Here is a 23,894-nt window from a genome sequence, read left to right as displayed (position 1 = left end):
GGGGGAGGGGGGAGGGACAGCATTAGGAGATACACCTAATGCTAAATGACGAGTTAATGGGTGCAGGAAATCAACATGGCACATGGATACATATGTAACAAACCTGCACATTGTGCACATGTACCCTAAAACCCTAAAGTATGAAAAAAAAAAAAAAAAAGTTTCTATTTTTCTGACAAAAAAAAAAAAAAATTGCAGTTATTGATATTTGACCAGGTTTTTTCTAAGGCCACTTCTCTGTCTTGGATAATATTCTTTGTGTGTGTATACATGTATTTCATTTTTCTTCCTATATGCTACCACCCAGCTTTTAGGTAGGTGATAGCAGTTTCAAAAAGTTAACATCAAGGAGAAAGGAAGGCTGGAAATAAGGGCTAGTTATAAAAGTAAGGAAAGATTGTCCCAGTTACTTTATTTTGGCAGTGGTTAATTAGCTACTTGGAATAAAGCTTCAAATATTCTGAAGTGCTGTTAGCAGAACGATATCTTTCTCCTCTATTAGTTGTCTCCTTAAGCTTTGCTCAGCCACCAGCTTTTCAGGGCCTTCCTTTGAGAGCCACTGAAATGTTGGGATAGTTCTGCTGTGTTAAGATTTTTCATGATTTGATCCTATCCTACATGTCCAGTTTTGTTTCCCACCATTCTCCTTGTGGATTCCATGGAACCACTTTCAGTTTCTCAGGTTTGATGGGTTCTATTTGCTCATATTTTGTGCATGCTCTCCTCTCCTTTCCTCTCCTTATTACCTCCTTTTTAAAACCATAGGTAACTCCCCTAAGCAGTTAGATGTTTCCTTTGCCTTACCTCTTTTTCTTTTTTTTTTTTTTTTGAGATAGGGTCTTGCTCTGTCACCTAGGCTGGAGTGCAGTGGTGTGATCGTAGTTCACTATAGCCTTGAACACCTGGGCTCAAGTGATAATCCCACATCAGCCTGTCACAGTAGCTGGGACTACAGGCGCATGCCACCACACTGGGCTAATTTTAAAAAAAAAAAATTTGTAGAGACGAGAGTCTTACTATGTTGCCCAGGCTGTTCTCAAACTCTTGGCCTCAAGCAGTCTTCTCACCTCTGCCTCCCAAAGTGCTAGGATTACAGATATGAGCCACTACTCCTGGCCCATAGCACTTTCTGCATACCTCTCTTAGCTTATGTTGTTATAATTTTTTCTCAGAAATGGGATTCTACTAAAACAAACATTAATCACCATTAAAGAACAGTGCTTTAAAAAAATGAGGAAAAGGAGCTAGAGACATTTCATATTATGTCACTAATCCTTTACTGTTATCAGTAATTGAATAATCTCAACAGCCATAAATGGAGAACTCACCATAAAGTTAGGTCCTTCAGTTAAACTGCATAGATTACAAAATGGAAGTTATTTGGCAAGCCTCCATTTTGCTTTCCTCAGATTCAACAGCTTCTGTCATTGCCCTTTAATTGTCTTTTTACCTGGTTTAAAAGATAGTGTTAGATTGCCATTTGCTTTGGCTTGCTGAAATAGGCAGTTAAGAGATTATCACATTGTACTGCAATTATTTATTGAATGTTTCTATCCAAACTAGACTGGGAGCTCTGAAAATGGGCAGAGTTCTTACTTATGTTCACGTCTCTTAGTTCTCAATACTTGAGAGACTTAATAAATTATGGTTGAATGAATAGTCACTTGTTCACAAAATAAATGAAAGATACCAGTGCTGTTTAACCAAAGGAAATGGAAATGCAGATAGTGATAGAAATAAAATGTAAATTATCATGATTGAATGTAAGCATTTAGAAGCCTCTAATTATCTCAAGTCTTTAAAACTATAGATCTGAATGTTTGTGTTAGCAGATAACTGATGGGCAAAATAAAAATCAAGTCATTTGAACAAGGAAATAGGATATTAAATTAAGAAGTTAGACGAACATTCATTTATTAAATACTTTATGATTGCCTATTATGTGTGAAACCTAAGTGCTCAGTCCTAAATTAAAGCAGTGGAAAAGATTAATGTGGTTTCTGACTTAATGGAGTTGTTATCATCTAGCAAATATTAGAAAACAAAGTTTCAGATTCAAGACAGTAATCTTAGCATACACGTTTAGGTCTTCTTGTTTCCCAGACCCTTCAGTTTGATAATAACATTAAAGTGTAAAAAGGAATAACAGAACAGTATTTCAGTTATTTTCCTTTTATGTATTTTTTTTGAGACAGTTTCACTTTGTCACCCAGGCTGAAGTGCAGTGGTGTGATCTCGGCTCACTGCAACCTCCGTCTTCCCAGTTCAAGCAATTCTCCCACCTCAGACTCCCGAGTAGCTGGGATTATAGGCATGCAGCACCATGCCTGGCCAATTTTTTTTTTTTTTTTTTTTTTAGTAGAGGGGGTTTCACCATGTTGGCCAGGCTGGTCACAAACTCCTGACCTCAAGTGATCTACCCGCCTTGGCCTCCCAAAGTGCTGGGATTATAGGCATGAGCCACCACGCCTGACCTAAAATTTTGTTATCTTGAATAACTGAAATTCTATACCATTGAACAGCAACTCCCCATTTTCCTACCCCCTCTCAACCCACATTCTGCTTTCTGTTTCTATGAGTTTGACTCCTTTCGATACCTCATATAAGTGGAGTCATGCAGTATTTGCTTTTCTGTGACTGGCTTATTTCACCTAGCATAATGTCCTTAAGGTTTTTCCACGTTGTAGCTATGACAGGATTTTCTTTTCTAAGGTTGAATAATATTCTTTAATATGTACATACCACATTTTCTTTATCCATTAATTTGTAGATAGACATTTAGGTTGTTTCTACCTCTTGACTATTATGAATAATGCTTCAATGAATGTGAGTGTGCAAACATCTCTTTGACCCTCTTTTATCAGTTCTTCTGGATAAATAACTAGAAGTGACATGCTGGATTATGTAGTAGTTCTACTTTTATTATTTTTATTTTTTGAGACAGGGTCTCGCTCTGTCACCCAGGCTGGAGTGCAGGGGTGCGATCATGGCTCACTGCCCTCGACCTCGAGCTTAAGTAGTCCTCCTACCTCAGCCCCATGAGTCACATATGTTTTGTACATATGGAGCCTAACTTTGTTGCCCAGGCTGGGCTTGAACTCCTGGACTCAACTGTTCCTCCTGCCTTGGCCTCTTAAAGTGCTAAGATAACAGGCGTGAACCACACACTGTGTGCGGCCAGTCGTTCTATTTTTAATTTTTTGAGGAACCCCCATAGTATTTTCCACAGCAGCTATACTGTTTCACGTTTTCACCAACAGTACACAAGAGTTTCAGTTTCTCCACATCCATAAGTGCTGATCATGTTCATAATACTAATATGAAGTAAGAAATAAATGAGACAAGGTCCTTGCCTTCAAGAAATCTCCATTTCTTCCTCCTGAAAGGCTCTTCCCTTATATCTTCATTTGACTCTTTTTCATGGTGTTTCAATTCAAATGCTATGTTGTCAACAAAGCCTTTCCTGGTTTCACAGCCTAAGTTCACCCCCATATTGTAAGATTTCATAGCACTCTGTCTTTTGTACACTTATTGTAGATGTAATTTACAGAATTAGGTGAGGTCAGGGAAGATGGTTGGTTTTTTTGTTCAGTCCACTTAGCTGAGAACAATCCATGGCACAAAGCAGCTATATAATGAATGTGTAACTTTGTATTGTGAAATGTATTGCACATTTTTTGAAGATTACATAACACATTATTTTATTAAATAATAAAATGAACACCCAGGTACCCAACCTTTCATTTAAGAAATAGAACATTACTAGTACTGTAAAATCCTCCTGTATACCCCTCTTGACGTTTGTGTTAATTATTCTTTTGCTTTATTTATAGTTTTATCATTATGAATGTATTTTGTCAGTATGAATATATTCCAAGGAAATATCTGGTTCAGTTTGAAAAAAATTGAGTGGCAAGCACAAACCCAGCTGTGTAAGATAGCGTAAATATTGCTATTATTAAAAGAAGTCTCCCAGAAGAAAAGTTGAACATAGTCTCTGGGTTATGGTATGCTTCTTTATACCTGAAAGGTTTTAAGACTCCCTTTGGAGATGTTCTTGGGCAAGGTCAAGAGTGAATTGTGTAAAACTGAGAGTTTACCACTTTCAGGGCTTCTGGCAAGATTGTAATGTGATAAAATATTGGATATCTAACATATGGAACAGACTGATTTGCATCTAAACTTAACATTGCCCTCCTCCAACTCTCAAGAGCAGGCCAAAGCAGAAAACTTTAGTGAAGTGAAAATAGTATCATCAGATGATCTAGGCAAGAAACTTCATTAGTACACCTTCAAATAAGCCAAGCACTGAAAAGAAATCTAGCCAAGCTTTTAATCTGTCCTCAGGTTAAAGTTGGTACCCTAGCAGCAAGGATGTTAACATATCCATCTTTTATGGCACACAAATCCAAACTACATTGGTCACTGTATATCTAAGCAAGAGGATCTGTTTGGGATCTTCCTTCACCATCTTCCTAGGCATTCCCTTTGCATCTCTTCTATGTTGAATCTCTTATTTCCTAACATCTATTTTTTCTCTTTCTTGGTTTATTCTCTCAGTTTCGTAGAGCCTATAAATAGTTAACTTGTTGAGAAAAGTGGCATGGGAAATAAATATTTTGAAGCCTTCAGCATCTAAAAATCTTTTCATTCTACCCTTAGCAGTTGTTTGGAAGTTTAGCTAAGTATAGAATTCTAGGTTGGAAATCTTTTTTCTTTGGAATTTTGAAAATATTACTCCATTATCTTTTGGTTTGCAGCATTGCTGTTAAGAGTTCCAAAGCCATTCTGATTACTAATCTTATTTTTTTCTCCATAAAAAAAAGACTGATTTTTAGTCTTCTATGTGACCTTTTTCCCCTTTCAAGAATCTGGTAGAATATCCTCTTGGTAACTGGGGTTCTGATGGCACATAATGCTGTACCTTGGGTCTTTGAGTACTTCAGTTCTGAGAAATTTCTTAATTTGTTAATAATTATCTCCCATCTGTTTTCTTTGTTCTTTCTTTTTGGAATTTTTGTTTACAAGGTAGATAATCTTTACTGGCTTTCTTAAGTTTTAGTTTTTTCTTCTCCTTTTTCCCGTTCTCTTATTGCTCTACTATGGTATTTCTTCACCTCTATTTTTAACCCTTATTTGAGCTATTTGCTTTTGTGCTTTCTGTCTTTTACCCTCTCTTATTCTTTCTCCCACTCCCTTTCTCCTTCTTTTCTCCTTTTCTTCTCTCCTTCCCTCTCTTTCATTGCTTCTCTCCATTTTAAAATCCAAGTGCTCTTTTGTCTGAGTGTTCCTTTGCTATAACAATGTTTTCCTGTTTCATGAATGTAATATCTTCTCTAAGAACAGTATTCTTTTTTAAAAAAATTTTTCATATGTTACTTTTTTTCTCTTTGTTTTAGTCTCTAACTTAAACATGTTAAAAGTCTCCTGATATTTGATAGGCCTCAGTTGTCTAAACATGACTGAAAGGAAGGCTGATGGGAAATTCTGAGAGCATACAGGGGACTTATCTGAGCTTCATTTTAGGGCAATGGTGAGCCATTTGTCTAAGGAATCTTTGAAGTCAGTATTGATAGTTATTTTTCATTGAATTCATTAGATTCCCCATGTCAAGAACTGTGAAGAATCTGAGATTATACTGTATATATCATTGAGAATTTTTCTCTGTGGTTTCTCATGTTTCTGAGAAGAGAGAAACATTTTATGAGCAGAGACACTGAAAGCCTTCTGTTTACAGACCATCTTTTTAAGGATATGTGTGCAATGAACAGCTTTGGAAGTTATAGACAGTGTCTCTGTCTAGAACATACAGTACATTTATTTACTTTCCAGTATAATGGACAGTGCAAAAGTTACATAGGTTTTCTTATAGCTACCCTTATAAAAGATAGAGGCTTCCTAAGCTTAGGGTTCCTCAGTTGTGACCAAAAACCCACCACATGCATGGTATCCACCTGGCCTGCCTCCGTGTCACTCCCATGGGACTTGGAAGAGTGAATACAAGGGAAACTAACATGAACAAGAAGCTCATGCTGCTTGCTATGCTGTGCATAATCAAACCTTTTGTCTTTGACCCAAGAGTTTTGTGTCTTCTGCCAACATCTATGAAACTGTGGCAGGCTAGCTTGTTAGGTTGCAAGTTTGGTAAAATCTAAGATTTTATAGTTCTTGAAATGCCATAGAAGACTCTTGTCTGTCTTCTTCCTAGAGAGTAAGAATCTAGCTGACAGGCTTCTAGGAGCCCAGTAGAGAACAATTCTGGAATCTCTGCACTTAGTATTCAATATGCCTGTGCTCGTATATTCATGCTCTCTCAGTTTTGCCAGGTGATTTTTAGTTCAGAGGACTTTTATTCTCTTCAGAGAATAAACTTCCAGACTTCTGCTAGGGTGAAGGAGGGGACAGCGACCTAGTGGCATGTAGTAGGGGAAAGAACACAGGAATCAGTTTTCTTCTTTGCTGATAGGTTCCCTTCTCAAGAAAGCATTGCCTGGCTTTTCTGTTTAAAATTGCTATCTTTCTCATCCCTCTTTCCTTTCTTTATTTTTCTCCATAGCACTTAATACTTACAACTTTCAAATGTATTCTGTCATTTACTACTATGTTTATTCTCTATCACACCACTCCGTTAGGATGTAAGCTCTATGAGGTCGGAGATTTTTATCTCTTTCATTTTACTGTGTATCCCGAACACCTAGAGAATACCTGATACATAGTAAGTATTCAGTAAATATTTGTTGATTGGATGAGTGAATGAATGACTAGGAAGTTGCACATCTGTTGCCTGTTGCTTCTGGTTTGAGAATAAAATTAAGATGAAGTTTATTACATGTAAGTCACTGGTATTTCTTTTTTAAAGCTTAAAATATTGATGTCAGTTGAGAATATAGGCAACTTTCACTGAAATCATTCACAGCAATTTAAAATTACTGATTTTGTATACAACTTCTTATCTGGCATGAGAATTCCTTTAGAGCATTCCTAAAGGCAGCCTTCTTTTTTCTGTCAGATCATTTTTAGTATTGTTGATAGAACCAATGGGTTTACTGAAGAATTGGTTGTGAGGCATAGAAAAGAAGAATGAACAAAGTTCACAGATCTAGTAAGTGGCAGAACCAGGACTAAAACCTAGCCAGTCTGGCTTCACAATCTATGTTCCTAACCACTGCACTATGCTGCTTCTTGATGAGAAAAAAACAGCACCCCCACCCCCCTGCAAAAAAAAGAGACGGAAACGGGGTGGCCCATGAGGTAGGAGTAGAACTAGAAGAGTGTGATGTCCAGAAAGCTACATTTAAGAAGTGTATCAAGAATGAGAGAATAGGCAACATAATGAGACCTCGTCTCTACAAAAAATAAAAAATAAATTAGCTTGGCTGAGGTGAGAGGATTGCTTGAGCTCTGGAGGTCGAGACTGCACTGAGCCAAGATAAGTGCCACTGCACTATAGCCTGGGCACAGAGTAAGACTCTGTCTCAAAAAAAAGTAGAAAAAAAAAAAAAAAACAAAAGAATCAGAATGAGAGAATGCATATTATATGATGGATCATAGTATCTATGTTAGATACTGATTATAAGTCAAGTAAGATGAGGTTTGAGAGTTGACCTTTGGATTTAGCAAAGCAGAAATCTTTAGTCGTTTTGATAAGAACAGTTATATGGGCTAAAGTCTGATTAGAGTATGAATTATTGCTGTGTAAAAATTTATCCCATAACTTAGTTTAAAACAACAAACATTATCTCACAGTTTCTGTGTGTCAGAAATTTAGCTGCATGCCTCTGACTCAGGATCTCTCATTAGGTTATAATCAATTACTTCTGCTGTATTCACACAAATCCTACTATTACTTCTTTTTCTTTGGAGATGGAGTTTCACCCTGTTGCCCAAGCTGGAGTGCAGTGGCACAATCTCGGCTCACTCTGCAACCTCCGCCTCCCAGGTTCAAGCAGTTCTCCTGCCTCAGCCTCCCAAGTAGCTGGGATTACAGTTGGCCACCACCACACCCACCTAATTTTTGTATTTTTACTAGAGACAGGACTTCGCCATGTTGGCCAGGCTGGTTTCAAACTCCTGACCCCAAGTGATCTGCTCGCCTCAGCCTCCCAAAGTGTTGGAATTATAGGCGTGAGCCACCGCGCCCAGTCCCTACTGTCACTTCTATCACATAGATCAACCCTGGTCCTTTGTAGGAGATTGTGCAATAGTGTGAATACCAGGAAGAGAATCACTGGAGGCCATTTTAGAGGCTGGCTATCACACAGTGAGCTGAAGAGAGAATGGGAGATGAATCAAACACACTAAATAGCAAAGACTTTTGAGTTTTGCCTGAAAGGGGAGCAGAGAAATAGGGAGTTTGTCTAGGTGCATCTGCAGGTAGATCCAGTAGTAGAGCTTACAGAACTTCTGATTATTTTTATTTTCTCATGAAATAAGAAACAAATTTATCAGTGAGACTGAAGGCTAGGTTTGAGGAGAGAAAATAATTTATGAAATAGTCTTCTAAGAATATGGGGATAAAATGGATTTGGAACATAACAGTATGATTGCTAGGCAGCACTAAAGACCCACTTGAAATTGATGGTCATGAATTTAAAGTACAGCCAGTCAAGATAGCTATTTATTTTTCTCCCAGTTTGTGGGTACAAGTATGGATTGGGCAGAGAGCTGGAGTTGGGATTTATCCAGGTCAATATGACAAAGCAAGGGTAGCATATCCTTAATAGGTTATATGCAAGAGTGTATTATAATGATGGATCATAGGATTTAAGATGGGTAAGGAAAAAAGGAATTAAGAGAAAGTAAGGGGATAATGAAAAGGAGTAGGGTTCATGGAATCTACTCCTAAATGTGGTCAAAGGATTATTGAACTTGTGGTCTCAGAGGGTATGAACTAGAAAGACAGGTGGAAGTATGGGAGGAGAGGTTGATTGAAATTCACATTACAACAAACATTACACATGTTCTCACTTATGAGTGGGAGCTAAATAATGAGAACACATGAATATATCCGGGAGAATGACACACACTGGGGCCTGTTGGAGGGTAGGGGGTGGGAGGAGGGAGAGGATCAGGAAGAATACCTAGTGGATGCTGGGCCTGATACCTGGGGGATGGGATGATGTGTGCAGCAAACCACCATGCACACATTTGCCAGTGTAACAAACTTGCACATCCTGCACATGTACCTTTGAACTTAAAAGTTGGAAATTTAAAAGAAGAAATTCAAATTACAGATGGATTGCAGTCACTGGTAATATAAAAGTCTGGAGAGTGAGGAGCTGAAGAGGGTTAGAGAGCAAGAACACTTAAAAAGAGGAGAAAAGGAACCCAGGAGATCAAATATTAGGTTTACCTACATAGCTATTGAGTTCAAGAGTTATGGCTTAGACTAGTTTTTGAAAAAGTGACCTTAAATTAGGAAATAAAGCCTTCAAGAAATGAAGGCTTCCCAGGGTTTATAGACTACAAAAATGAGCAAGAAAGTGAGTGGTACTGTACTGCCTGATCACAGGAGATTCAAAGCCAGTGGTATAAGTGGTTTTAGGGAGGAGAGACAAAGAATGTCTCAAAGCATCAGTAAGCAACAAAGAAGCTCCAGGCCCAGTGGTAGAAATTACATGGAAGTATTGAGAGAGATGCAGCATCTTCAGGGAAGAGCAATAGAGAAACCTTTAGGCAGTGGATTCTCACCTCACATTACCTGGGTACTTTCAACAAAATTTACTTTTATTGAGGAAAATTTCTTTCCCTTCTCAGCTTTTTAACATACTCAGAAGTCAAGTTTCTGGTCTGCTTGGTTTCCCTTTAAGTATATATTTCCTGAAGCATCTCAAACTTAAAAGTTGCAAGTACATTATAAAGAACTTTTTTTCCTGAACCATGTAAGAGTAATTTGCCAATATGATTGCTGCATCATCCCAAATATTTTAGTGCATTATTTTTTTCTAAAGAATATTCTTCTGCATAACCCCAATACACCCATCAAAATCAAGAAACTAACACTGACACGTTACTGTCATCTTATCCTTAGCCCCGTTCAAGTTTTGCTGGTTGTCCCAGTAAAGTCCTTTATAGCAAAATGATCTAGTTCCAAATCATATATTGTAATTAATTGTTATGTCTCTTTAGTCTCCTTCATCCTAGAGCAGTTCCTCAGTCTTTTCTTGACTTTCATCACCCTGACACTTTTGTGGAGACTACAAACCTATTATTTTTTAGAATGTTCTTCAGTTTGCATGGGTTTACAATTTCCTTGTGATTAGATTCATTTTATGTGTTTTTGACAGGAATATCTCAGAAGTGATGCTTGTTGTTCTTGTTACATCCTATTAGGTGATACGTGGTTTCTATCTGTCCAATTCCTAATGATGTTAACTTGGATCACTTAATTAAGGTGCTCTCTTCCCAGCTTCTCCACTGTAACATTACTCTTTTTCACTTTGCAGTTAATGTCTCTTGTTTCTTAAACTTCAGATTTTTTCGTTCACTTATTTATTTATATCAGTATGGACTTACAGATTTCTTTTTACTCAACAGATGTTAATCCACTACTGTCATAATTTATTTTGATGCTCACTTTGTCCCAGATATGGCCGGGGCATTCTCTTCCAACTAGCTTCTATGCCCTTTTGTTGTGTCCCTACATTCTCTAATCACTTCCTTACTTTCTGGTATAAAAAAGATGGTCCAGACTTGTCTGTGCCCCAGCTTTGGAACCAACCATTTCTACAAAGCCATGGATCCTTTCAGTGGAGAATAGTACTAAAGACTAACATTTGTGGTTGGGCTACTCCCAGGCCATTTGAGTGGACAAAGATAGTAAGTACATTGTATACACCTATACACTTACACATACATATGCAAATTTACATGTCTTTATCTAAATATATGATGAAAACCATAAGTTCATATCAGTACTCTCAGTTTCAGTCCAGTACCATGGGACTCATTCTGTATTTGTATCTCCTTTCCATATGTGTACATCCTTTCCCTGATAGGTAAGAAAACTGGCTCCCCTTATCCTTTAATATGTTTCCTTATTTGATCAGTCCCTTATATGTGCCAATTTCCTGTCACTGCTTCTTCTCCCACATAGATGGTCTCCTTGAAGTAGTTGGGCTTCACCTTATGCAAGGTTACTCCCTTATGTGGACCCCCTCCTTTCCCCACTTGACTTCAGTAATGCCTTGTGCCAGGAGCTCCTTTTCCTCACTTCACTTGGATTCCAGTAGTGTGTCAAGCTGCTGCTGCTGCCCACCCTTCTTGACTCCCACCCCCATATGAAGTCTTTTTATCCCTTTCAGATTCCTACACACCCTGTACCAGGCTGCTCCTCTGTAAAGACACTCTCTCCATCTAACTTGGGTTCCAACCCCCCAGCCTGAGGTGCCTTCCCTTGTAGTTGCCCTATTCATCCTGCTTGGGCTCCCAATACCTTACTCAAAGTCACCGCTGCACTTAGGTTGCCTCCTCATCCTGCTCAGGTTCTGACACTTTATTCTTGGCTGCCCTCCTCACTCCACACAGGCTCTTGACATCAGGCCACCACCCCATGTGGATTTCATATGGGCATTTGGATCCTGCGCTCCCTGGCCCGCAGAGGCACCCTGCCTTTGACTGACATCCACCAGCTTATGTGGACATCCTCATGACTCCAATTGGAGTCTTATATCCCATTTTGAGCTCCAAACCCACCTTGGTCTCTAGTTTCTTTTTCTTTTTCTTTTTTCTTTTTTTCTCTAGTTTCAACTGTTATTTCTGGAGCACAGGGTAATAAGATCATAACAGCAGGTAGGCTGTTGGAGTGACATCAATGACCCAGAGATAAAAACCAAACTTCAAATGGTAAGGACATAGTCCTCCACAAGACTCCCCTCACGTCAGCCATGAGTTTAGTGGTCTATAAGCTACCCACAGTTGTGAAGAGCTGGCTACAAATTTGGGGGTTCCCATTATTCCCTCATGTTTGATAATTCAGTAGAACAACTCACCAAACTCAGCATAGTGCTGCACTTATTATTACAGCTTTATTACAGCAAAAGGATTCAAGTCAGAACCTGTATAGGGTTGATCTGAGAGAGTCCCAGAGGTGAAGCTTCCATTATTTTCTTCCCATTAAGTCAGGACGCGTTAACTTCCCTCCTCTCGAACATCCAGTATGTGATGATATGCAGAGTATTGCCAACCAGGGAAGCTCACCCAAACTTCAGTGTTCAGAATTTTTATTGATATTTCCTTATGTAAGCATGACTGACTGAATCATCGCCCATGTCACTCAGTGTTTAGCTGTTCTCCCCTCTCTGGATATTGAGGTTTTATCACTAGGCTCAAAGCTCAACTCTCTAATCACATGGCTGGTCTTAGTGATGTGGCCAGCCCCCATCCTGAGTCATCTCTTTAGCATAAACTAGGGGCCACCAAGGATTTAGAGGCTACTTCTCAGAAACTGGAGACAAAGGCCAGCCAAGTTCTTTATTCCAAGTGTTTAGAGCTGAACTCCTAGCAACCAGTACAAAGGCCAACCGAATTCTTTACTATTCAGCTATGGAAAACTAAATTGCTCTTAAACGTGGTATACAGATCAGTTGTTCACTCTAAAATTTCTGCTTCGATATTTCCTCATTTACCTTTCAGATTAAGATGTCATGCAGTAATTTTACAATACTAATAATGTACTTATTTATTTTCTAATCATAGAAATAAGTAAACTTTCAGAAATGTTCCAATACTGCAGTATAAATTGATAATGACACTATAGTAATATAATCAAACATATAGTATTTTAAAGTACAAGTGTTAATTTGCTTGGGTTATATTTTACTTTTATCTGTCAATTACATATCTTATCTGTTTTAGGTATGACTTTAGCCTTTCCAGCCTCAGTTCATGATTCTCTAATTTGCAGTAAAACATTTCAAATTTTGTACAAAAATGAAGAGGTTGTTTTAAATGATGTTATGATCTTCAAAGTAAAAATGCTATTGGATGAAAGAAAGGTAAACATCTCTTCATATTTATTTATGTAAATATTTTTTGTAATGCCTCAAGGTGTTATTTCTAACTTTCTATAAAATTTCAAAAAGTATCTCATAGTGTAATTTCTTTTCAGATTGAAGAAACCCTTGAGGAAATGAATTTTCTATTATCCTTGGATCTGCACTTCACAGATGGAGATTATTCGTAAGTAGCTAATCAATTAAAAAACCTTTAGGCACTTATGACTGTTATTTGTTATGATTAGATTGCCCATTTTCTTCTTAAAATTCGTCCTATCCCTATCTTGTCTTGAACTACTTGTGTTTTCTGGGGAAACCATGAGAATGGTTAGGCCAGCTCTATTGTACCCATGCCGAATCCATGAGCTCCAGATAACAAAACCAGACAAGTTAAAGAAATATGGAACAATTTTTCCTAGCTGCTAGAAATTGCACTGTTAATGTAATACCACTACCATGAGGCATTTAAATGTAAATGGGCTCTTTTCCACTGTATCACTGGCTAATCTTTCTTGATGGCATCAGTTATGCTTTCTTTAGGTAGGACTTTGTTGATATTCTGAGAGTTATCAAGACTGATGATGTGCACTTGACAGTTGTTCTAGTTCATTAATTTCCAGAGCCCTTGAGGAAGTTTTAGGATTGGCTACCTCCAACTTACCCACACACCTGGACATGCAGTCATATGTTTTATGAACAAATTTTGCTTGTGTTCATTTAAAACAAGAGTCAGAGATTCACTAAACAATTTTATTTATGCAGGGTTTCTTCCCCATCTCAAATGTAGTTTTAGGAACAATTCTCAAAAATGATGTATAAATTCAGACTGCTTGTGGGATAAGTAACTAAAAAGTCACATTACTGAAAGGCCTACTTTAGATGTCCTCTTCACTATATGGTAGCTACTGTTCCTCTGTAATACTTTTCATTACAAAGAATTTTGTGAAGTCTTTTTTTAACCAAGTCAGAATTATTTAAGTGGAATAAGCTGAAATGAGTAGGTAGTTCATTACCTGTAGATAGTTATAATGTATGGATGGAATTTTTTTAAGTATAATTGGATATAATTTTCATGGCATTATTTCACATTTTTAGTATGTATAAATCTAATGATATACTAAATATCTTCAATAAGATATGTTTTGCTTTTTAAAATAAGCAATGACCTGTTTATTTTTGAGCAGCACTTAATAAAATTTTGTAGAGTAAAAATAATTTGAAATATCCTTTGGGATTTATTATAATAGTATTTGACCTATGTTGTACTGCAGCCTTGTAATAACCAGTATTCTCTATGGGGTAAAATTTTAAGATGAGATTAATTCCTGAAGTATCAAAAAGGATTCATTTTATAGGGATATTAGTGAAAAAATAGATCATATCATGGACTGATAGAAAACAATAGGTGGGATCTGATTATTTTCTCAATTGGTATGTTTCATATTGCTTTCTAATGCAAATATGATGCTTTAAAAATTACTCTCATTCGAAATTTTTAAAAAGTAATTAAGTAAATAGTTTTTATAGTTTCAACTACTGTATAATATATTGGCCTTGACTAAATATTTCATACTTACATGCTAAGTGTTCCTTTTTACAGGGCAGATGATCTGAATGCCTTGCAACTAATAAGTAGCCGAACATTGAAGCTGCACTTTAGCCCCCATAGAGGCCTTCATCATCATGTTAATGTTATGTTTGATTACTTCCACCTTTCTGTTGTGTCTGTTACAGTTCATGCATCATTGGTTGCACTACACCAGCCACTAATAAGGTAAATTTGACTAATATTTTTGTATTAAGCCATTCTTACACTGCAATAAAGAAATACCTGAGTCTGAGCAATTTATAAAGAAAAGAGGTTTAATTGGGTCATGGTTCTTCAGGCTGTACAGGAAGCATGATGCTGGCATCTGCTTAACTTCTGGGGAGGCCTCAGGAAACTTACAGTCAATGGCAGAAATCAAAGGGGGAGCAGGCATCTCACATGGCCGGAGCAGGAGCAAAAGAGTCAGGGGGAGTTGCTACACACTTTTAAATAACTAGATCTCATGAGAACTCACTCACTATCATGAGGACAGTACCAAGAGGAATGGTACTAAACCATTCATGAGAAATCTGTCCCCCTGATCTAATCACCTCCCACCAGGCCCCGTTCCAACATTGAGGATTACAATTCAACATGAGAGCCTTATTAATGTAGCATTTTTTTATTTTTATAGCGAAAATGTGTACTTTGCTAAAGAAAACTGAAATAATAAGGACTTTTAAAATTTATAGTAAAATTCAAGAGTATGGGAACTTTGGCTTGATAACTTTTTTATTACAGAAATATGAAGCCATCTTTGTCAATCCCAAATAAGTTAACAAAGAAAAAATACAATCTGGAAATAACCACACAACATTGTTTATTCTGTAGCAATGTTTTGTGCAATGTTATACTATAATTACTCTGGAAAAGTATGTGAATTTTTTCTTATTTTTTCTTTGCCTCTTACCCAGATAGGCTAATTTTATCTGCTTAACTGTACATCATACAGTGATACTTGCTTTCCAAGTCATTAACCAATTCTATGAATTTTTACTCAGCCTTTTAAAACTATATCATGTACCATTAGTTCAAAGGTATATAATATTCTGGATCATAGTAAATGCACTGAGATAATTATTTTTTTCTGTTCACTTCCATGGGTAGACAGATTTCTTTCGTTAACGTAAAAATACAATGCAAGGTCTTCAGTTTTTACAACATCATCCTTGTAGTATGGGCAGTAGATGGATGCTTCAAATCAGTAAATTATATGAAAGTCTCCAATTTTATTTGATTTCTAAACTGTCTACAATTTCAGATGTACATCTGATTCTGACAAATGATATTAGGGATGATGCTTAAGGGATATGATGGTAAACTGATTTATCAGAAAACTAAGTAAGTCATTTTGCAAAATCACCCTCAGAATTTATGGAAGCCCAACACAATTTAACATATTGACCACAGGTGATAACCTCCTATGGCATATCTTTACATTGTTTTAAAAACTAATTGAAAACATCTTTCATTCTGTTGCTCTCTCATCTCTTACATGTAGATCACCTTGACCTAGTTCCTTTTAGAGCACCAGGCCAGGAAGACATACATTTCTCCTGATGACTTGTTTTGCCTTCTTTATTCTATAGAAAGATCTGTAACTGGTAGTTTTGCTCTCTTTTTCTTACCTCCTAGGCCTTTAAGAGGTTGTGCTAAGTTATTATAGCTTTTATAAACAGGAAGGTGTTTTTTATTACATACGTAATTTTATTATAAACTTAAAAATTTTTTGGAAGATTTTCTGAAATAGAATGTGTGAATGAAACTTTTCTAACAAAGTGTGTTTTTTGAAATATAACTTTTAAATAATATACAGTATTGCTTTTGTATGATTTTGTGTTTGGTTTTAATGCTAAATGTTTATCTGTTTATAAAATGTGTTACTCTAGTTTTCTAAATCTCTTCTTTTTGTAGTTTTAAGAAGAACCCCTAATTAAACTGTTTTAACTATTTCTTTTTAAGACTTACCAAGATTATCTTCATAAAACTAGCTGTGTTTCTCTCCTGAAAAATGCACAAACAATTCATAGGAGGTTAGCTCAGGTTATTAATGTTGTTTTTTAAGGCCCTAATTAAATAGAGTGGATATTCACATCACCATTGTAGTGAGTTAAATATGTGCTTCCTCTTGCAATGCAGCAATTTTTGCCACAGACTAATAGGAGAAAGGGGCAGCTCATCTCCTAGAGACCATTTACTGGAAGAAGAAATTTTTGGCTCAGAATCAGAGGCCAAGAGGATTAACTGTTGGCTCTGGTTAGTGACTAGAAAAGAAAACAATATGCCTGTAACAGCTGAGGTTGCTGTTCTTTACCTAGCTGCCATGGGCCCTTATATCTAACACTCTCTTGCTGCTAGAACTTTGCTGTAAAAGCAGCAGCATGTTTACCAGCCTTTCTCTACCTATAAATAAAAGGTCGGAAAAGGAAAGCAAGGAAAGGGGAAGGGGAAGCTTTTTGCTGGTGGTGTGCTGATAAAGGGGTCATGTCTAAGTGTAACATTTCCTACTCTATATTCTTCAACAGGTTTTTCCTGAAGTTTTATTATTGATGGGTTTTTTTATCCAATCATTGAAAGTTTTTAAATTTATAACATTATCTTTTAAATTTTCATTTTTGTTTAAAACAATTTTTATGGTCAACCCAATCTATAGACGTTATATCAGTTACTTAAAGTAAGTGGTTTAGGATTTCTTTCTTTGCTTGTTTTTTATTTGAACTGTTTCTTATATTTGAATTTTTTAAGTACAACTTTTATGACAATTCTGAAAAACACATTGTAGCAAATGGAATTTACCACTTATTTGAGACTCCCTTCTTTGCTGGGATATAGACATTTTACTTTTGCAAAGCAAATGGATTTTGCAAACAAAACCTGCACTCTGCTTATGGCAACATTATTTTTCTTTTCTATCTTTTCCCTTTTGCCAAACTATCAAACAGTTCAAATGCTTTGGCCTACTTTATCTCAAATATAATTGTGTATGATTTTTCAACATTCTAACAGAAATATGCTTCTTCCTCTATGGAATATAAATGTTAATACTAACAGAAGTAATTCATATAATATGTAATTGATGGTGCCTTGAAGCTGGAGGCTGGAGGATTGCTTGAGGCCAGGAGTTTGAGACCAGCCTGAGCAACATAGCAAGACCTCACCTCTACAAAAAATAAAAATTAGCCAAGCATGGTGGCACATGACTGTAGTTCTAGCTGCTAGGGACTTGAATAATAAAAATTATTTTAATAGAGCTTATAGACTTTTAGTAAAGAGAATTAAGGGAAAGAAACTTATTTTTGGGAAACAGAGGCGTCGGGTAGATTTAGTAATTTTTCTTTTTCTACATTTACATGCAAGCTCTTTATTTCTGTGAATAGCATTCATATTTGATTAAGTGTTAACGTTGTAAATTTGGTAACCAGTTCTGACATCAGGATTTCCAAATTCAAGCTTGGCTTTCATTTGTTGTTTAGCTACTCTAAATCCCACCATGTTTTATCTTTGATGTTCTTTGAGACTTCCAGAAGTATAATTACAGCAAGCAATGTCAAACATCTAGCCCTAATTTTTTAATATTCATTTTATTTTTTCATGATTATTCAAATTATTTTTTAAAATTACTTTAGGAGTACTTTTGAACTTATAAACTTGCAAAACTCTTGCTGTTCTATTCCTATAAGATTTTCCTTTGTAAATATTTAACTTACATTCAAATAGACTCTTATGACAGTAATAATATAATACTTCTTCCTCCAGCTTTCCTCGCCCTGTGAAGACAACTTGGTTAAATAGAAATGCACCAGCACAAAACAAAGATTCCGTGATTCCTACTCTTGAAAGTGTGGTCTTTGGTATTAACTACACAAAACAGTTATCACCAGATGTAAGAAATGAATATGTGTATAAATCTTTTCTTTATTTTAAAAGAAGTGTTTTTAACTATTTTATCTGTGAATGTTATATTTTTTTTAATTATTTCAGCTTAGCAACTTATAGATCTAATTAAATATGATCTTAAAAATCGTTTGGTTCTAATTGTCTATTACGAAAACTAACATGATACTTCAAAATGTTACCAGATTTAGTGGATAGACATCTTTGAGAGCCTGTGCCCTTTAACTTGTTACTGTCACCCCTTGGTCCAACAGAACTGGTAGAATCATTCCAAAGGAGCCTTTAAAGAACAATTGCCAGAGCTGAGACCCAGCGTAGAGTTGCACAGGCCAGGCGTGGTGGCTCATGCCTGTAATCGCAACACTTCGGGAGGCTTAGTCTGGAGGATTGCTTGAGGCCAAGAGTTTGATACCAGCCTGAGCAACATAGCAAGACCCCACCTCTACCAAAAATAATGGTGTCACATGTCTGTAGTCCCAACTGCTAGGGAGCCTGAGGCAGGTGAATCACTTGAGCACAGAAGGTTGAGACTGCAGTGAGCTGCAATCATGTCACTTCACTCCAGCCTGGGTGACAAACTGAGACTCTATATCTAAAAAAAAGAAATTAAAAAAAAAAAAAAAAGAGTGGTACAAGTACAGCTATTATTAGAAAAGGGGACATACTATAAAAGCTGAGTGTCTGTCCTTCAGTGTAAATGTTATATAAATAACATGCTATCAAAAATAATAATTTAATCTACTTGTTATAAAAATCCACTGTAAAAGAAATTACTAGGGCCACATTTCATGTTTAAGTTTATTGTATAAACAACTCAAATATTACCAAATTTTTTATATGTATTAGAATAAATTTAGTTGACAGATGGTTATTTTTTCTTTATTTTCCAAGTTTCAAATATAACATTTTGTATTACTGACACTCTGTATCCTACATCTGTTTTTTGTTTAGGGTTGTAGCTTCATCATTGCAGACTCCTTCCTACATCATGCCTATCGTTTTCATTATACACTTTGTGCCACTTTGCTGCTAGCCTTCAAGGGATTGCACAGCTACTTCATTACAGTAACAGAAGAGATTCCTTCTTGTCAGAAACTAGAACTGGGTATGTTAAAAGTAGCAAGACCTATCCTACAGTTCAGATCATTCTCTTCAGTCTTATATTGCTAGCTATCAGCTTTGCCATAGTTTTTCTATACTAAAACTACAGTGTTTGTGTGCTTCACTTTACTTCTCTCTCAATTCCATCTTTTTCTACCTTGATAATCACTTTTTGCAATTTAAAAATGTTTTTCAGAATACTAAAAAATAACTTCTTGGTGCTAAATGTGAAATAAGTCTTTTAAAAAAACATGTCAATATACTGTTCCTCCTAAAATATAACCCAAAAACATGCTAGAAAGCAAATGTAATTATCTGCAGAATCATAGGAAGGTAAATTAAATCCATACTTCCGAATATTTTACAGTCTAATCAGATTGTAGGTACTTAGGGCATTTTTGTTTACATTTGATTTTATAATAGTTATCTCAGATCTCAAATTCCTTTTATATTATTTTAGGGAATAATAACATTACTTAGTATTTTAACATTTTAAAAATCATTGAAATTGTTTTAAAAAATCAAACTTCAGGTTTCATTCAAAAGTAATACCTGTATATATTTGTAGTGCATAATAAAAAATCATATTGCCTTGATTTTGTCTGCCATTTGTAGTTTGCAAAATGCTTTAAATGCATTATTTCACAGAAGGTAAATTATGGGGATTGGCAAAATAAGTTCTTATTCAGACTTTTTATATCAGTTTTATTAGCTTTTATTTTCAAATATTGGCTAATAGCTTATAAAAATATATTTTAATTTCTTTAGAATATATTGTTTTATAATTATGTTTTTTAATAAATCATAAATTGCCTTTTAAAATTTAGTGAATCAATATTCTTACTTTATTCCTTTGTTCCTCAAAGATTTCAGTCTTTTAACAATATTAGTCCACTCCCTAAAGTAGTCACTGTTCCTGAACATAGTTCTTGGGTTTGAGACTAATCAGACTACTTAAAAAATTATATTGGATTACAGAGGAATTGCAAGAAAGTGTAAGAATTTCTACCCCACTTAAATTCAGCTGTGAGAAAATGCTGGCTGTTGTGCCACTATCAGCAACTACTCAAGTGCATTTAATTAAGTCTACTATTCAGTCAGTTCAGCTCACACTTTCTTGACTAGACATAGGTATCACTAAATTGACTGTTTAAAATTCTTGATTCAGTAATCCTAATGGTTTCATAGATAAGCAATAGGAAAATGTGTTTATTCTTTTTTGACCATGTATTCATTCTCAAAACAAAAATGGTAGTGTGGAAAAGACAATCTTCTGATTATTATTCTCTGAAACAGTCTCTATTTTCCTTGCTACTTTATGTTCTTAGAATTCCTGTTTCCCTTAGGAAAATTCTATAGAAGGCTACTACCTCAAATGTAAATTTTTAAAAATGTTCTCTTTTGAGAATGAATCATTTACAGAATAGAGCTAATTTAGGCTATCACTTATCCTCAATTAATGGAAAGTTATGTTTCAAATATCTTTATTGATGGTTTGGAAATCGAAAACAAATTTTAGTTAGGTTTAATGACCAGACCACAAAACTATTATACTACCATATTAATGAAGGACAATATCATGTGCCTGAAAAATAGTGTGATGAAAAGTAGTGATGTAAAGCTTAAAATCCATGTGTAATGTCATTTCTACAAAAAAAAACAAAAACGTGTTAATAGCTTTGATGTGGAATACTACAGTAGATTCAAGGAGGCATTATTGTATGTTCAAGAGTGCACATTTGGAACCATTTCTGTCACTTACTTACTTTGAGCCTACAAACACAAAGTGGTTTCCATTCACATGGTAAGGAGATTGAAGGGAATCAGATGTGGTACCTGTGTCAGGAAGCAAAGGTGAGATTATCCAAAAGAAAAAGGGTGTAAAGGATCTCTAGGAACAATACTTCTTAACAGTGTACTTCCCTTGGGCTTTTAATGAGCACCTCCTGTGTCAGTTACTGTGCTAGGTTCTGAGGAAAGAATAGGTCCCTGCCTTTAAGGAACTTTGACTTCTCCTGTTCCCTCTCCTCTCACAGCAACAGTATTAAGAAATCAGCTCAGCATTGGGATAGGAAGGAGAAATTCACCCAGCAAAATGGGGCTTCTTGGGGTTTTAATATATGAGATGGGCTTATAAATACCTGTATAAGGAAGATATCCATCTGCATATAATGTTAAAGTAGATTTAACATGTCGTCTTTACAAAGAAAAACCTATGAACCACATTTTAACTTAGAAAAAATCCTCTCTAAAAGGAAGTTGATTGATAAAATTTATAATTATTAATTAAATAACAACATTTCTCCTTTTGAAGGCAAATGTTTATTTCAAATAGCTTAGACCAGCAGTCCCCAACCTTTTTGGCACCAGGGACCAGTTTCTTGGGAGACAATTTTTCCAGGGATTGGGGGAAGGGATTGTTTCAGGATGAAACTATTCCACCTCAGATCATGAGGCATTAGTTAGATTCTCGTAAGGAGCATGCAACCTAGATCCCTCACATGCACAGTTCGCAATAGCATTCATGCTCGTATGAGAATCTAATGCCGCTGCTGATCCCACAGGAGGCAGAGCTCAGGAAGCGGTGCTTGCTTGCCTGCCGCTCACCTCCTGCTGTGCAGCCCAGTTCCTAACAGGCCACAGACAAGTACCAGTCCACAGCCTGGGTGTTGGGGTTAGACAGTGTTAGCAATTATTATTAATTTATCAGTCTAGCTTCAGCATGATCATGTATTCATAAGATTTTCAACTTTCTCTCTGGTGAGGATGGCTTTTATGTCGTGTATATTACTTTGGGCTTATAGATGTAATATAGAAAGTATCATAATAAAAGTGCCCTTACATTTAATTTCAGAAGTTAATTACAAAATGAATGTCGACTTTATTCCAAATTATTTGCTTAAAATATTTTATCAGAAAATAAAATTCTAAAGCAAACCCAGACTTCAGTTTTAAATAAGTATATGATAGAAATAAAATTACTAGTACCTTACACATAGATTTACTTAAAATATATTTCTCGAATGAATGAATGAAATAGCACAATACAGTTTTCATTGTTACTTGAAAAAGTATAGGCATCAACATAAAGCTTAACAGTTTCCTAGGGATTTTTAAAGTCAAGATTCATCTTCAATAAATATTGGTAGTATATTGCGGTGTTCTTAAACTTTACGGTTTTTATTTTCCTTTCTCTTTATTGTGAATTTTAGTTTATTCTTGAATGCATCTTGTAAGAAAACATCTAAAAATACTATTAACTATTAAAAATAAAAGTATTTGTTACATATTCTAAACTATCAATGTCTTTTATTTTTATTCTAGCAAAATAAAATTGTGAACACTAATATTTCTATAATGTACTATTGACCAAACACCACTATATTCACCAGTTTTAATAAATGGATACAGAGTAGTTCTTGATTAAAGAATATTTCCTTCTATTACTTACCACTTTCATTGAGTTTTCAAATAAGCATATATTTAAACTTCTTAAACTTGACTATGCTTTGAAAACTTTTCTAAAACATGTTCCTTCTTTTAAAATAACACCTTGAGTTCCTTTCTGCTTTTTTGCCTTTCTCTTTTCTCCTAGATGAATGATGTACATTTTCTGATGACATATAATTAAATATTGGTTTGGTGCAAGGAGCTGTTACTGAACATGAGAGTCAGGAGTTCTGGAATTAGGTTTGGGCAAGTCACATAGCCTATCTGAACCCTAGTATCTACACTTGTAACAGCAGGGAGTTAACTGAGATCCCTGCCAACCTAAAATTCTGAGTCTAATTAATTAAAACATATTGGATTATGAAATGTTGAGTGGCACATACATTTAAATTAAAAAACCAAAGAAATATATACTTGAATGTACATCATTTGTAATTTTGATAAGCTAATTAACTAACTGCACTATCAGATCAACACTAAGTCTATTATTAACAAGATGGAAAATTCTAGTAAGTGTTGTTGTAAAAGGAGTATAGTAACTAGTGCTGTGTGCAATCCTTATGACTAGCCAAGGCCAACATGCAGCTCCTATATGAGCGTCTTCTCAGAAGAAAACAGCTACGAACACAGAAAGACAACCATCTAGGTACGTTTACAAATAGCTTAAGTAAATGATCCCTTTTAATTAATTAGTATGAAATTTTGCTTTAAATTAGCATCAGATTTCATAAATATATGTTTAATAATATAGTATGTTTCCACCATTCTGAAGAACTTACCTTTAAAATCAGTTTGGTTTGTAGATAAATTTTGGTTGATTTCCTAATTAATTTGTAATATTGAAGTTTTTACTTAAATCTGGAAAC

General features: G+C 35.6%; 1 protein-coding gene across 8 annotated transcripts in view; it reads left to right on the top strand.

Moving 5' to 3' along the window:
- FAM135A (family with sequence similarity 135 member A) overlaps window positions 1-23,894 on the top strand; it is a 155,701-nt gene that overhangs the window by 56,135 nt on the left and 75,672 nt on the right. For 5 of the 8 annotated variants that reach the window (XM_032153936.2, XM_032154015.2, XM_032153986.2 and 2 more), the window contains 6 exons: window positions 12,856-12,995; window positions 13,109-13,179; window positions 14,596-14,769; window positions 18,340-18,466; window positions 19,429-19,582; window positions 23,597-23,674. In XM_032153936.2, the coding sequence (XP_032009827.1) occupies window positions 12,856-12,995; window positions 13,109-13,179; window positions 14,596-14,769; window positions 18,340-18,466; window positions 19,429-19,582; window positions 23,597-23,674 (744 nt within the window). The remainder of the gene's footprint in view (window positions 1-12,855; window positions 12,996-13,108; window positions 13,180-14,595; window positions 14,770-18,339; window positions 18,467-19,428; window positions 19,583-23,596; window positions 23,675-23,894) is intronic. The other 3 variants (XM_032153951.2, XM_032153997.2, XM_032154033.2) reach the window with 1 other exon arrangement.

The sequence above is a fragment of the Hylobates moloch genome, unplaced genomic scaffold (genome assembly GCF_009828535.3).
Source record: "Hylobates moloch isolate HMO894 unplaced genomic scaffold, HMol_V3 SCAFFOLD_2, whole genome shotgun sequence".
In the NCBI taxonomy this organism is placed as follows: domain Eukaryota; kingdom Metazoa; phylum Chordata; class Mammalia; order Primates; family Hylobatidae; genus Hylobates; species Hylobates moloch.
The sequence above is the reverse complement of the archived record's forward strand: the minus strand, read 5'-3'. Positions and strand labels throughout refer to the sequence as shown.